The following is a 13,540-nucleotide window of genomic DNA, read 5'->3' on the forward strand; positions in this document are numbered from 1 at the left end:
TGCTATGAGGTTCATGGGTCTCTTGCAGTAAGTCGTGAGTGATCCATAGTCCAGAGCTGGTAGCCTTTTGAGCACAGAATAGATAGTACTCAATACATGACATATGTATATAGTACTTTCTTCTCCCTATCAGATCTTTTTTAGAAATAATTTTTTTCTACCCTTTCCCTCCTATTTATCCTTTTGCAAAAGTTCTAGTAAAATGTAATAATCAATACAGGAGGCTGAGGTTGTGGTTCAGTGGTACAGTGCTTGCCTAACACATGTGAGACACTGGGTTCGATCCTCAGCACCACATAAAAATAAATAAAAAAGTATTGTGTCCACCTACAACTAAAAATATTTTAAAACAAAACAAAACAGTTGGGCTGTGACTGGGGCTCAGTGGCAGAGTGCTTGCCTAGCATGGGTGAGGCATTGGGTTTGATCCTTAGCGCTCTATACAAAAAACAGCAATTAAAATAAAGGCATGCTGTCCATCTACAGCTACAAACAAACAAAAAATATATATATATATATATATATATATATATATATATATATATATATAACAAAACAAACAAATGAACAAAAAAAACCACAAGCAGCCAGGCACAGTGGTGCATGCCTGTAATCCCAGTGGCTGGTGGGGGCGGGGGTGTGTGAGGCAGGAGGATCATGAGTTCAAAGCCAGCCTTAGCAAGGTGCTAAGCAACTCAGTGAGACCCTGTCTCTAAATAAAATACAAAATAGAGCTGGGGATGTGGCTGAGTGGTTGAGTGCCTCTGAGTTCAATCCCTGATACCAAAAAAAAAAAAAAAAAAAGCTAAAAACATGGGCAACAAGGAGGTGGAGGACAGGGGCCAGGACCATGTCCAGCCTCACCGGGAAGGCCAACATGGCAGCTCCTGCTATGTGTTCACAATCCCAGCTCCCCCTCCCAAACACTGACTGGGGTGGCCATGAGGGAGTCATAGAAACTCAGCTGAGAGGATGGATCACAGAAACAGGGCTACTCACTTTCCTTGTAGACTCTGTTAATTTCCTGGAGCTCCTGGTTGGTTCTTGAGCAGATGATCTCGATGAGAGAGTCCTCGTCAGTTCCCAGCCCCTGTGAACCAAGAAGCACAGTCATCAGCCATCTTCCTCATCAATGGCCTCCTTCGCTCATCTCTATCAGGTAAACTTCAAACATGGATTGGGTCTGTTGGCATTTTCCTTTCCACATGCCTACTCAGCAATCTGTACTATAGTCTTCAACAAAACAATGGCATTTTTCTATTCCTTTAAAAAATACCTCCCCAGAGCACAAGATGGCATGAGTGGCATGTTTGAGTTCAACTATGTTAAAATTACTTTTAAATGTGTGGGAATGTTAAAAATAGTTGTCCTTTGATGACAGGTTGAAAAAATAACTCTTTCTTCTTCCTAGTTTTCTTTACTTTTTAATTTCTACCATAACCACTCACAACTTTAATAAATGGGAAAGAACTATCTTCATTAACAACCCTTCTCACTAATCTAAAATAAAGGAACATAGAAATTTGATGTTGTCATTTGTGGACACCAATGGTAAATTAGAATAAGTCCTTCTTGCCAGAGAAAGGTACAGTTAAGATAAAATTTTTAACTTCTCTTCTTTGAAATGTAAAATTGGGTTAATGTTAAAAATTTCATTCTTGTACTTCCATTTTTGCTTGATTATTATGCACTCTTCGGGCATTTTAGAGAAGCAAAAGGAAATAATGAAGTGCCAAATAAACCTCGACACCAACACTTTATTAAGGAATAAGAATTTGATGAGTGATGAATTCAAATTTAATATATACAATTTTGAGTGTGCCAGATAGCTTGAAAGGACTCAATGAAACATGTATTTCAAAGCTGGCTTCATGATCAAAGTCAAGATTTAATAATCAGGATTCTCTAATACTTGTCTTTCCGAATATGGAAATATCACTTTGAACTAAGTAGAATTACAACTGTTTAAAATGTAAATCAATTATAAGGTGTTAATACAATAAGAAACTTACTTATCCACACGAAAAATGTGTCAGCTATTAATTAAACTTATTAGGGTTTATATGCCCTTGAAAAAGTAGTATGTATAATCTAAGCTAAGCCTCAGGTGAATGGTTAATTTTGAATTTTATTCTTAATCTAATCTTTGAGCCAATGGCTCTTCCTCCAGGGCTTTTATCATGATGTGTAGAGGTTCCAGCAAAGCCAAGAATCCTTCCCTTGTTAGCAAAAGGTCCACACCACATTGTACATAGATGCTGTGAAATGACTACTGAGGATCTTTGAATATTATAGGGAGGGGCAGTTTCAAGGATGATTGAAATACAGTCTAAAAGCAACTCATGTGTTGAAAGAAATGCTATACCCCGACACTTTAGAAAGGAAAGATAGGTGAGTAATGAAAGGTTTGTTTCCTCCCACCAATGATATGCCAGTGTTACTATCTAAGAAATTTCAAGTGTTTTGATCTCTACATTTGAAGGTGACCTTGGTAATTTCCATAACTTGGCCCAAAGTTTCCCTAGATTGCCCAGGATTCCTATCACAAGGGCAATTTCTCCTATAACATATGGCAGATACTGTTACTGGTATCGCCAGAAGTCAAAACAGACTTATTTATTTATTTATTTTAAAAAAGAATAGTTCAGTTAATATCACTTCAAGCTTTATGGATTTCAGAAGGGTACTCAACTATGATAGCTAATGGAAGAACTGGCACAGGGTCAAAGATTTAGCAGTTAAAGCACCCTTCATGGGGTCCAATTACATAGATTACAACAGTGACTGATAGCTCAGACAGGTCTGTTTCAAGTCACTAAAACCTAGTAATAGGTCCTAGTAAAATCACAGGAAATCACAACTAAATAGATTCTTGATGAAAATATGATAATCTGATCTGAGTGTTGAAGATCAGCAGAAACCTTGGAGAGGCCAACATGGCTCCAAAGGTCCAAAGCCTTGGTTGCAGGAGTGCTGTCTTATCAAGCCATTTCATTAAGTGTTGTTAGCACATCATCATTCTTGATTATACCTTTCCTGCAGTATAAACGGCTGAAAAAACTCAGAGCAAGTCCACATAAACAAAGAGTAGCTTGAGCTTTCAGTTCTTCATGAAGAACTGAAAGAAAGGGATTTAACAACAGATCTTGAAGCAGCCCTGAGCTATGAAGTCCCAGGGACCTGGAAATGCGTGTGAAGCAGCCTCATCCTGAGGTGCTCTCTGGGGAAAGGATGACAACTGAACTGGGACATTAGCTTGGCTGGCAGGCTTCTAGCTCAGTTCATAATTCAGAAACAGTGGCATCACAGAAAATACAGACTTAGGATAAAATATCGGAGAACTAAGGCAATCCCCAGCTACGGAGGCTTTTCCCAGTTGTACCAGCAGGGGGCAGTAGCAGATTACTCAAAGAGTTGCATGCAAGCACACACTGAAAAGGGTCATGGACTTTGCTGTTGCATACGTTTATGCATCCATTACACTTAAATATTTGGTACTTTAGGGATACACAAAATTCAGAGGGGTTACAACCTAGAATTTTTGCTAATTTACCTAAAATTACAAGTTCGAGATAACTTTGAAAAACATGAGAGATATAACATCCCTGAAAGACTTTGAACTAAACACAGACACCCTTCACATTCTGAAATCACCCCTCATGTGTACTATGCTGTTCTGATTTTGTTGGAATTTGAAACAAACAATGGGATATGACAGGGAGAAGGGCAGAGGAAGAAACGCTCACAAATGCACAGGCAGAATTTGCAAGCTCTGCTTAACAAAAGCTACGAGTTCTTCTTTCTCCTTAATATCACAACATATCTTTCTTAAGGAGGAAGTGTAATCAAGGAAGTAGTTTTCCCAAATGGCATTCCAATCGCCCAGGTGCCAAGTCGTAGCAGCTGGTAACTGACTTCTCAGCATCATGAAATTTCTTTGCAGTCTTAAAAAAAGTAAATGAAATATTTTTGGTACAAATCCTGAAACTTATAGCTTCAGTTCATTAAAAAAAAAAAATCCAAATGAGAATTCAACAAAACTGAAAATCACCTAATTACACTCAAATAGCTGTAATTCACAAATATTAATGGCAGATTTGACAGAGATAACATTTCACACGTGTTTACCTTCATGGAAGCTTTCAGCTCCGAAGCATCATACTGAGCAGGTGTCTTCAATAGGCCCAAAATCACAGTCTCCAGGTGGCCAGATAAGGCTGATTTCAGTGCTGATGCAAGTTCCTTTAGAAAAACAGCAATCACATAGCAAACATGGTAACCAATATTCATTTTAAAACTGGAGAGAAAAACAAAAGTAAGAGGACTCTGACCACTCTGGAGTCCTAGGTCAAACTCCCTCTACCGCATTCCCTTTGTCAGACCCAGAACCCTAGCTATCAGGTTTTGCACCCATTAAAACCCAAGCTGATTTTGCCGTCTCCTAATCATGAAAAGGAAACTAGAATGGCAAGCAATTCCTCAGAAAGCTTCAAAATGAGAGGGGAGGGCAGGAGAGGGCATTAGGGACACATGCATGTTTATGTCACAGAGGTGCCCATTTAATGGGTTCTGCTCATTTAATGGGTTCATGATTACGACAAAAAACACACAACACACAAAAAATAAACAAAGAAAAAGAAACGAACTCTGAGCATGAAGGCATCACAATACCCCGTGGAAGACAAGGCAGGTTCTGGTGTGAGGCCTCTGCCAGGAAGGAGGTAGTTAGAGAGGACAGCCTCCTGGCGAGAGAGTCCTCGGGATCTGCTGAGATCCTACAACAGAAGGTCTGCCTGCAGCTGTTACGGGGGGGGGGGGGGGTGCCTGAAAACCTCCAGAAGAACCACAGACCCCAACGTGGCAGCAGTGGGGTTATGAAGCTTCCCTGTACAAAACGCTTTAACTGCTACTGAGGAAACACCAACTTGTCCCTACTGAATCAGGATGGTGTTGATGGGAACTAAACCCCCCAGACTCCCCTTCACTTGCCTGCTGTGTATTGTTTCTCGATTGTGTGTCACCAAGAACGCGTTATTTTAAGTCAGAGGTCTGAGGCAGCACCTAATTCAATATGGCTTTTAAAGATGCTTCCTCAGGGATTAAATATTCTACAAACCATGGGCAGTGGGTCATGGCTAGCTCTACCATTTTAATCCTCTTTCTTTTTATTATTATCCTTTTTTTCTCCCTACTTTCTTTCCTGCCTGCTTTCCAATGGTGGCCTCAAAATCGATGATGTTCAGCCCGTGGAGGTAACCTGCAAGCTCTGCAGGTGATGTGCAGCCCGCTTCAGAGATTATCTTCTCAAATAATTCATCCATGTCAAGATGATTAGAATTGACATGGATCTGAGAAATCATCAGGCCCAATGCTTTGGCCGCCTACGTTTTCCAGCTTCCCCATGTGCTAAGAACACACTTAGATTTTCAAAGCACCACCTCCTAATTATAACACCAGTTTTCCAATTTGGAACGTTGAGGTTAGGTGATTCCAAACTTAGCCTACCTTTGACACTCCCCACTACCCATTCTCTGCTCAGACCTCGAATAGCATTTGGGCACCTATTTGACTTCTTCCAGGTCTATTCTGAACTCCTCATGGGCATACAACTTCCTGTTTCTTCTAATGTTCACCACAAGGCTCTGCACTTAGCAAAAATTCCAAAAATGATAAATAAAACCATTCTTGATATAGGAACACCTCACACCTGGCATCTGCTTAAACATGAAAGAAACAGAAAATCAGTCCTCTCTCCACTCCAGCTTATCTCCACATCTGCTGGCTGCGCCTGGGTCTTCAAGCTCACCACCTGGGCAGCCTCGGTCCATCTCCCCACAGAACTCTGCAAACAACTCAGATGGCTCTGCTTCTGAGATTTCCTTCAGAGGCTCTCTCTTTCTGTGAAAGAAGATTCTCCCTGGCCCAAGGCTGTGAGTCCTTAAGAATCAGCAGGACAGTGAGCTGTCCCCATCACATAGCAACAACCCCACCACAATTCTGGTAATACATTCCTTCCAACAGGGTACATGGGGGCTTTATTCTCCACCTACCTAATTTGAAATCGAGACTGGGGCCTCTATGTTTGTGTATACACTAGTGTGTTCCAAGACCCCACTATGTAAGTAACAGCTGAATGAGCAATTATTTGTCTACTGTCCAAAGTGGTGGACCTTCTGTTCCAACAGAAACTTGGCTCTGCTCGCTCATAAATCCTTTGGGGAAAGTGCAGAAATAAAACACTCCCCTCCATGCTTCACCATAGAAGATTAATATAAATCTAGTGGAAGAAGAATTGTAATGCATATGAGATGAAAGAAGCCAGCTGCTTTCCTATTTCTGTCCTTTCCAACTGTTTCAGAGGGTGAAGGAAGGAGCTACAGAAAGGCTTGACCTGCAACTCCCAGGACCCTGGTGGTCATGTCAATCCCAAAAACAGAAATTCTCTTCCAGAATCCTTCCAGTTCACCTCTACTGTAGCTATAAGTGAAAGCCCTAAGTCAAACAGGAGCTGCAGGAAGCCACTCTTACTGCACTGTCCAAGAATAAATCAAAAGCTTTTAATAGCAAGAAGTTAAAAATAAAGCAGCACATCCTTAAAAATAAAATTTCCTAACACTGCAACAAAATAAAGGATGAACAAGTGCTGGTTGCTCTTTAACCACCAGTGGACAAATGAAGGGAAAAAGCACACAAAGATTCTTTAAATAGTAGAGCATGGCATGCTGAAGATAGCCTGGTAGACCCGATGTACTACCAACGAAGCCCATTTGTGGCAAAACTCTTAAGAATCTGAGTGGTGTTTTTTTTTTTTTTTAAAGAATGAGAGGAATGTGTTACCATCAGTACTCAGTGGAGGCAACAGTCCTGAAATTAAATTAGAAACACCATATCAAGAAGCCATCAGAAGTCATAAAGATGAAACAAGAGAACTGAACACAGTGCCTGGCACCTGGTAAGCACTCTGTTATTCTCTGTTCCTTCCTAACTTTCCCTTCCCAGAACTGTTCCTTTCATGTAGGCTGAGATGGAGTAAGAGAGGGTTGGAATAAAGGGTGTTATCTTTATGTATGAGCTCCCACATGGACAAGAGGAGTAACCCTTACAAGGACGTAAGAGGGAAACCTTGGACATGCAAGCGTTCCCAAAGGTCCTAGCTGGTGAAAGCCATAATCCACAAAAAGAAAACACAATGGCCAAGGAAATTAAATTCAACATGGCATGCCCTCCATCCCTGAAATTACCCATACCTTTTTGGTCCTTCTCTGGTAGGCGAAGGCGATATCCTGCCTCTGTGCATTGCTGCGGTTAGTCAAAATGTTGACGATGGTGACCTCATCCACACCTATGAAAAAAAAACAGTTGTGAATAGTTACTCAGCTGTACATTCTGGTACTTTGGGCTTAGTTCAAAGGTCTTAAGTAGAATTTTTCAAACTGAAATACTAGAACGCCAAGATTAGTTTTCTCTCTTTGGTCAGCATGCTCTACCCAACGTGTACACCTCTTTCCTTTTTTCCTTGAAAGCTTCAAACCTCAAGCCTAAATGAACCTTTTAAATATTTGTATTTAAAAACTATTTTATTCCTAAATTGGTTTCTGGAATCAACAGTAGGAGGTGCATTTGTGGAGCTTTGGCAGTCAAATGGAACAACAAAGATTTAGGAGGATTTTAAGTGAAGGTCGCCAAATTGCTATGTAACTGGGAATTTAATAGACAGTAACTGCAAAAATGAATTAATAGAGGCAATTATTTATATTTATTGCAGGATTATGACTATATAAGCAGCTAGGTGTAATTTTTATAATTATAGAAACTGTCATGACAAATGAGTCAGATTTAATATGGCAGTTGTATTTTAATAGCATAATTGATTAATATAATCAGACTTATTGAAGACTAAATTGTTTTGTAAGGAAAATAAACGTTCTGCTGCTTTTAATCTCCAATAGGCAATTTTAATAATCAATTTTATAACTTTATTAAAAAGAGTAAGTGTTTTAATCTAAATTAAATCTAAATTGGGAGTTTTGAAGTGCCACCAAAATATTTTAGTACCTATTTTAATTGGAACATGTGTATTTACAAAGATAAGCAATGCCTTCTGGTATCCGAGTTTCCAATTCTATATCAGAAATACTCCTAACATGCCATTTAACTTAAGAAAGCATGATTTTAAGGATTCAGAATGCGAAACGTCCCTCTCCTGGGTGATTATGAACTTTGTTTAATAAAAGGAAAGTCTCTGCCATAACTGGATAGGTAATTCTGGATGACAGGACATAACTGCTAAACCCACAAGGTCACTGGCAAACTGCAAACAGCTTGACCCAGAGGGAACCAGAGGAATCTGAAAGAAACAGAGGCCAGAAAAGTAATATTTTGAGGCAAAAGCAATGAGCAGACTCACAGAGGTGGTACCTTTACTCTCAAGTGTATTAGTCCAAAAATCACGAAGTTAGAATTTCTGGGTATAAAAACAACACTTTTTAAAATGTACATACTTATTTCAAAGGGAGTTCATACTAATATGTTGCTATCTTAACTGAAGCATCTATAACTTTAGTTCTGATTTTTAGAGAAGCAAAGTAAACATAGAAACCCAATCACTGCATGGAGTCAGCTTCAAAGATGCTTATTTCAGTTTTGTATGCAATATCAAAAAAATAAAGGGGAAAAACCCCTATGTCCAAAAGAGATGGATTAAATGTTCTCTTGTTCAAATAATGGAATACTATGTAGGCATTTACACATTCATGTGCATGTGTAAGAAAATATCTAGAAGCCTTTATACCAAAATTTGAATAGTGATCATCTGAGGGGTGAGATGACTATGACCACAAAAAGCATTTTTTAAGTACATAGTAAATGATGTGCAGTTACTGATCTAGAGTCAACAAATTACTTCAAGAGATCCCTAATGTAATTCTAAATACTTCCTTTAGAATAAAACACAGTATGCATAATAACAAGGAATTATATCCATGTAATTCCCTTTCTGTCTCCCAACATCCTAACACATGCTATCTTACTTAATCCTCAAAACAATCAAGTGGGCACAGCTATTTCTCTTTCTATTTATAGATGAGGAATTCAGTGCTCAGAGACAGGGACCCAGCTCTGCATCTGTTACTTGTGTAGACACCTGTCCCCCTGGATCTCAGTGTCTACACTCACACAAAGGAAGGAGCATGAATAATGACCTCCATCTCCACACTACAGAACAGAATCATGTCTAAATTTATATTTAGTTTTCATTAGGAATGGGCTGGGAAGTTTTAATCACAAACTCAATAAGGTTACAAGGCTATTTTATTTATTTATTCATTCATTCATTCATTTACTCACTTCCTTGGTACCGTGGATTGAATTTTACCACTGAGCTACATCCCCAATTCTTTTTATTTTCTTTTAAGGCAAGGTCTCACTCAATTACTGAGAGTCTTAATAAGTTGCTGAGTTTGGTCTCAAACTTGCCATCCTCCTGCCTCAGCCTCTCCAGGCACTGGGATTACAGACATATGCCCACATAGCTGGTATTGAGGCTACTTAATGGACTAGTGGTGTGCACACCTACCCACATACATGTGTAATCCTCTTATTAATGTATTTTTGCCTTATATTTAACTTTATTATCCATATCTGAAAATGAAGAATCACAATGAAACACAATTCTACTCTCTAACCTCAATTCTAATATTTCCTGAAATCAACTTACCAGCCACTGACCTGAACATAGAATACTGACCCATAATACATGATTTTCTCAGAAACAAAAGCAAAGGGTACGTCTGTGTCAGATGTGGTCCCTGACTGGCCACCACTGAAATCCCCAGGAATATTTATTAAAAACACAATCCCCTAGATCCTATCTGAGCTCTACTGATTAAGATTACCTAGAATGTAGGACCCCAGAAGCAGCATTTCAATAACACCCAGGCAACCCCTTGAGTGAGACTCAGTGACAGAGATGGACAACTACGGGAGGAGAGTGGGAAGGCTGTTGGAAAGCAGCCTGTGTATGACTTGTTTCACTTCTACCAGCTGTTTCTATGATGCATGGGGCTGACTGTAATTTTAGGTTATTCCCTTTTTATTGCTTGTTTTTGTCAAAACAACCCAGGTAAGAAAAAACACCGAAGAAGAGTTCAGTTCACAGACTGCTGTATAGTTCTCTGCTCTCAGTGAAACAGTTCTTTGCCTTTGTATAACAGTTAAGTGACCAGCCAGCAGAGTTGGAATTCAATCCAATTATTGGAAATCCCCATAAAAGCCCTGATGATTAACCTGAATTTCACCTAAGAGGCAGCACCAACTGTAGTCTGAAGGCATCCCAATGCATTCACCTGAATTATTTACCAAGCAAACAGCCACTGAGATGGGATCACGGATGCACTACACACATGCTAATTAATGCCAGCAACCATAAAGAAACTAAATGGAGTTTCAGCAAGTGGAAGACTCCTTCCCAAAACTCCACCCACATCAGCTATTTCTCCCATACCATTGCATGCATGTTTCCAATTGAACTGGAAAGAGGAAAAATTCATGGAGCCCAGGATCATCTGCCTGGTCAATGCTGCTAAAGGCAGGACCTACACTGGAACACCAGAACAGTGTATCTGCCAGTGAGACTGAACCATCTTATCTTTAGGACACCGCCGCTTCCCCTCGACCTGCTATCCTAATGGATGAAGCAGTTTACTCTTGTGGAAAATACATGGTACAGGTTAAAGCTCCAAGGGTCAAATGGTTCCTCTCCACTGCTGCCCAAGATGCAGGAAGGAGGCAGCTGAACGCCGAGCTACCTCAGCACAACCACCAACAGCACATGGCCAGTGCCTGGAGCCGGGAAAGCTCTACAGTGAACACAGCTGCAGATACCTGTGAGAAGAGGCTCTGCCTCTGAATCTGTACCTTCTGACTTCTCATTTTCCAGTGCTTAGGAAAGGGTTTGCTGGACAGAAGGATTTAGGGACTAACAGAAACTGGGCGGGTGGGGCAAAACTTGAAGAAGAAACAAACCTGAACAAGGCTTTCTTTTCCATCCCATCCCCCTGTGTTTGATACAGGTGGTCACGAAGTCCTCTAAGCAAAGACTCACACTGGGGAACAGTGATGTGGGGGAGAATTCCACAAAGGGTAGAGGATGACATGCTCAATGCTGGGATCCAGGCAGACTTTTTAAAATGTATTTTTCAAAAACTAATAAAAATGAAGGAGGGAAGAATAGAAGTTCACTGGATTAGACAAAGGGGAATGAAAGGAAGGGGGGATGGGAACAAAAGACAGTAGAATGAATTGGACGTAACTTTCCTTGTTCATATATGAACACACGACCAGTGTAGCTCCACATCATGTACGACCTCAAGAACGGGAAGTTATCCTCCACGTATGTATGATATGTCAAAATACACTCTACTGTCATGTAAATGAATAAATTTATGTCATGTCATTTAAAAAGAATAAATTTTAAAAAGAACTAAACAAATAGAAGTTAAGCTTTTGCAACACTGGTGAGGAAACAAAACACAAATGTACTCATTTGGCTCCTGATGGGAAATAGAACAAGGAGGTTTTTAAAAAGCATCTACTCCTTGAAAGAAAATAGTCAGATAATCTAGTCAGTTAACTACAGCGTTTTCAACACTCCAGTTGGGGGAATCCAAAGGTCAGTCACTGTTCTAAATGCCAGTAGACCTGAAGTAATCATTCTGCATTGAAGGCTACAGGAAGGCACCGCTGTCAGCGGGCTCAAGCAGCCAACTTTGGGGTCCTGGGTGTCTTCAGTCACCCACCACATTTTTCAAGACAAAGAAGACTTGCAGTCTAAAATGATGGCTGAGTCCAAAAACCACAAAATCTGCCTCCTGGAGTTTCCTCCTCCTCGCTGTGGGTAGAAACCCCAAGTCAGCTCCATGGAAAATGTGTGTCTTTATTGTTCATGGCAATGAACCAACAGCCATTTGGAACAGGATGCTGACTCACAGCTGTGGAGACACACTGACTGCACAAAGAAAATGGATTTCATTTGTGTTTGATGAAAAGCTCAGGAGCCCGTAGGGTGGTGGTGATGGGTTGAAAAGTAAAGGAAAATTGCCCAGATCCTCTCCTTATCTAGATCATGGGAGAAATCATGATTCAGCTCAGATTTCTAGGCATAGTGGTATCAAATTTTGGAAGATATCATCTTTATATTAAGGTCAGAGGCATGCCACACAAAGAGGGCAGACCACAGATCCAAGGATATATTCACATGAACATGTTTTACTCATTAGAACAACAACCTTCCCCTGTGCACCTACTGTGTGCCAGGCATTGTATTAAGTGCTTTGCATATATCCTGTCATTTTTCTTACATCCACATGAAGTGGATGTGATTATTATCCCCGTTGCTAATGCTCAACATATGTTTATCCTATATGTATGAGTCATGTCTGTACCTTTTTGAAATTATACTTATGATATTTCTTCATATCACACTCCTCTATCTAGGTCCTAAGAAAGGACTGGGAATGGTAATATGTCTGTACATGTATAGAACTATTTAGTCATACAAATGCACTCACAGTTAGCAACCTGTAGGTGATAATTTGACATGCAGTAACAATGCGTAGCTACTGAAGAAATAACCCAATTGAGTTTTTTTTAACAGAGGGGCTAGAACACTCTCTTCCAGATATAGCCATTAAGAACTTGGTGGAGAGAGGCGATCTTTTGCACTAAGCTTGTTATGCTGGCTACTCATCCATCTACTGGTGTGGTTTTAGGATAGAGAAGCCCCTGACCCAATACACACACATCATTGCCCAAAAGAACCTTCCTGCCATCAGCCCTGGTGCTAGGAAGCCTGGAATTCCTGCCCTCTCAATCATTTGGCAAAATGGAACTTAGAGAATCCAACCAGGAGGGGCAACAGATAAAAGGAGAGAACTCTGAATAAGCAGCAGTGACAGGAGCGCTCTGGGAAGCACACAGGACAAAGACCGGCAAGATCCTGGGGCACAGTCTCCCTCCCTATTCCCAGCATTCTCACTCTGGGACAGAGACGACAAAAATACTTATTTTTCCAGGATGCAGAAAAGACTAGTTGAGGGCTGGGGTTGTGGCTCAGCAGTAGAGCGCTTGCCTAGCACTTTCGAGGCCCTGGGTTCAATCCTCAGCACCACATAAAAATAAACAAAATAAAACTATTGTGTCCGACTGAAAAATAAATATTAAAAAAAAAAAGACTAATTGAGTGAATGAATGGCGACGTGTCGACTGTATTCTCTGGCTCCTGCGTGCATTCAATTTGGGGAAGGGGTTGTCTACAAAAATATAGGGTATAGAGGAGATGGGGAACAATTTTGCCATTAGCTCACATAGATGAATAATCCAGTTACAGGATAAACTCTGACAGCTGCCTGAGGGATGGAGAGAAAACAAACACCAGACAGGACGAGAATGGGAGAGCCCTGGGCCTCTGCCAAGTCTGGCAGAGCCGGGGACACAGTCCCAACTCAGGAAAAGTCTAGTTGAGCTAAGTGCCCAAGAAATTTTG

The 13,540-nt window shown here is 40.5% G+C and overlaps 1 protein-coding gene and 1 long non-coding RNA gene across 2 annotated transcripts in view; one reads left to right on the plus strand and one right to left on the minus strand.

Moving 5' to 3' along the window:
* Positions 1 to 13,540, minus strand: part of Anxa2 (annexin A2) — a 40,318-nt gene that overhangs the window by 7,414 nt on the left and 19,364 nt on the right. The window contains exons 4-6 of the mRNA XM_046461420.2: positions 7,248 to 7,342; positions 4,129 to 4,242; positions 1,000 to 1,090 (exon numbers count right to left, since the gene is read on the minus strand). Coding sequence (XP_046317376.1) covers positions 1,000 to 1,090; positions 4,129 to 4,242; positions 7,248 to 7,342 — 300 coding nt within the window. The remainder of the gene's footprint in view (positions 1 to 999; positions 1,091 to 4,128; positions 4,243 to 7,247; positions 7,343 to 13,540) is intronic.
* LOC124104459 (uncharacterized) lies at positions 1,016 to 13,219 on the plus strand. Its single transcript, XR_006855436.2, has 3 exons — positions 1,016 to 1,159; positions 6,819 to 6,952; positions 10,121 to 13,219. It is a non-coding gene; the product is annotated as an uncharacterized LOC124104459 (long non-coding RNA).

Source organism: Marmota monax, unplaced genomic scaffold (genome assembly GCF_021218885.2).
Source record: "Marmota monax isolate L192 unplaced genomic scaffold, Marmota_monax_Labrador192_F-V1.1 WCK01_AAM20220418_F8-fsc00001, whole genome shotgun sequence".
NCBI lineage: Eukaryota > Metazoa > Chordata > Mammalia > Rodentia > Sciuridae > Marmota > Marmota monax.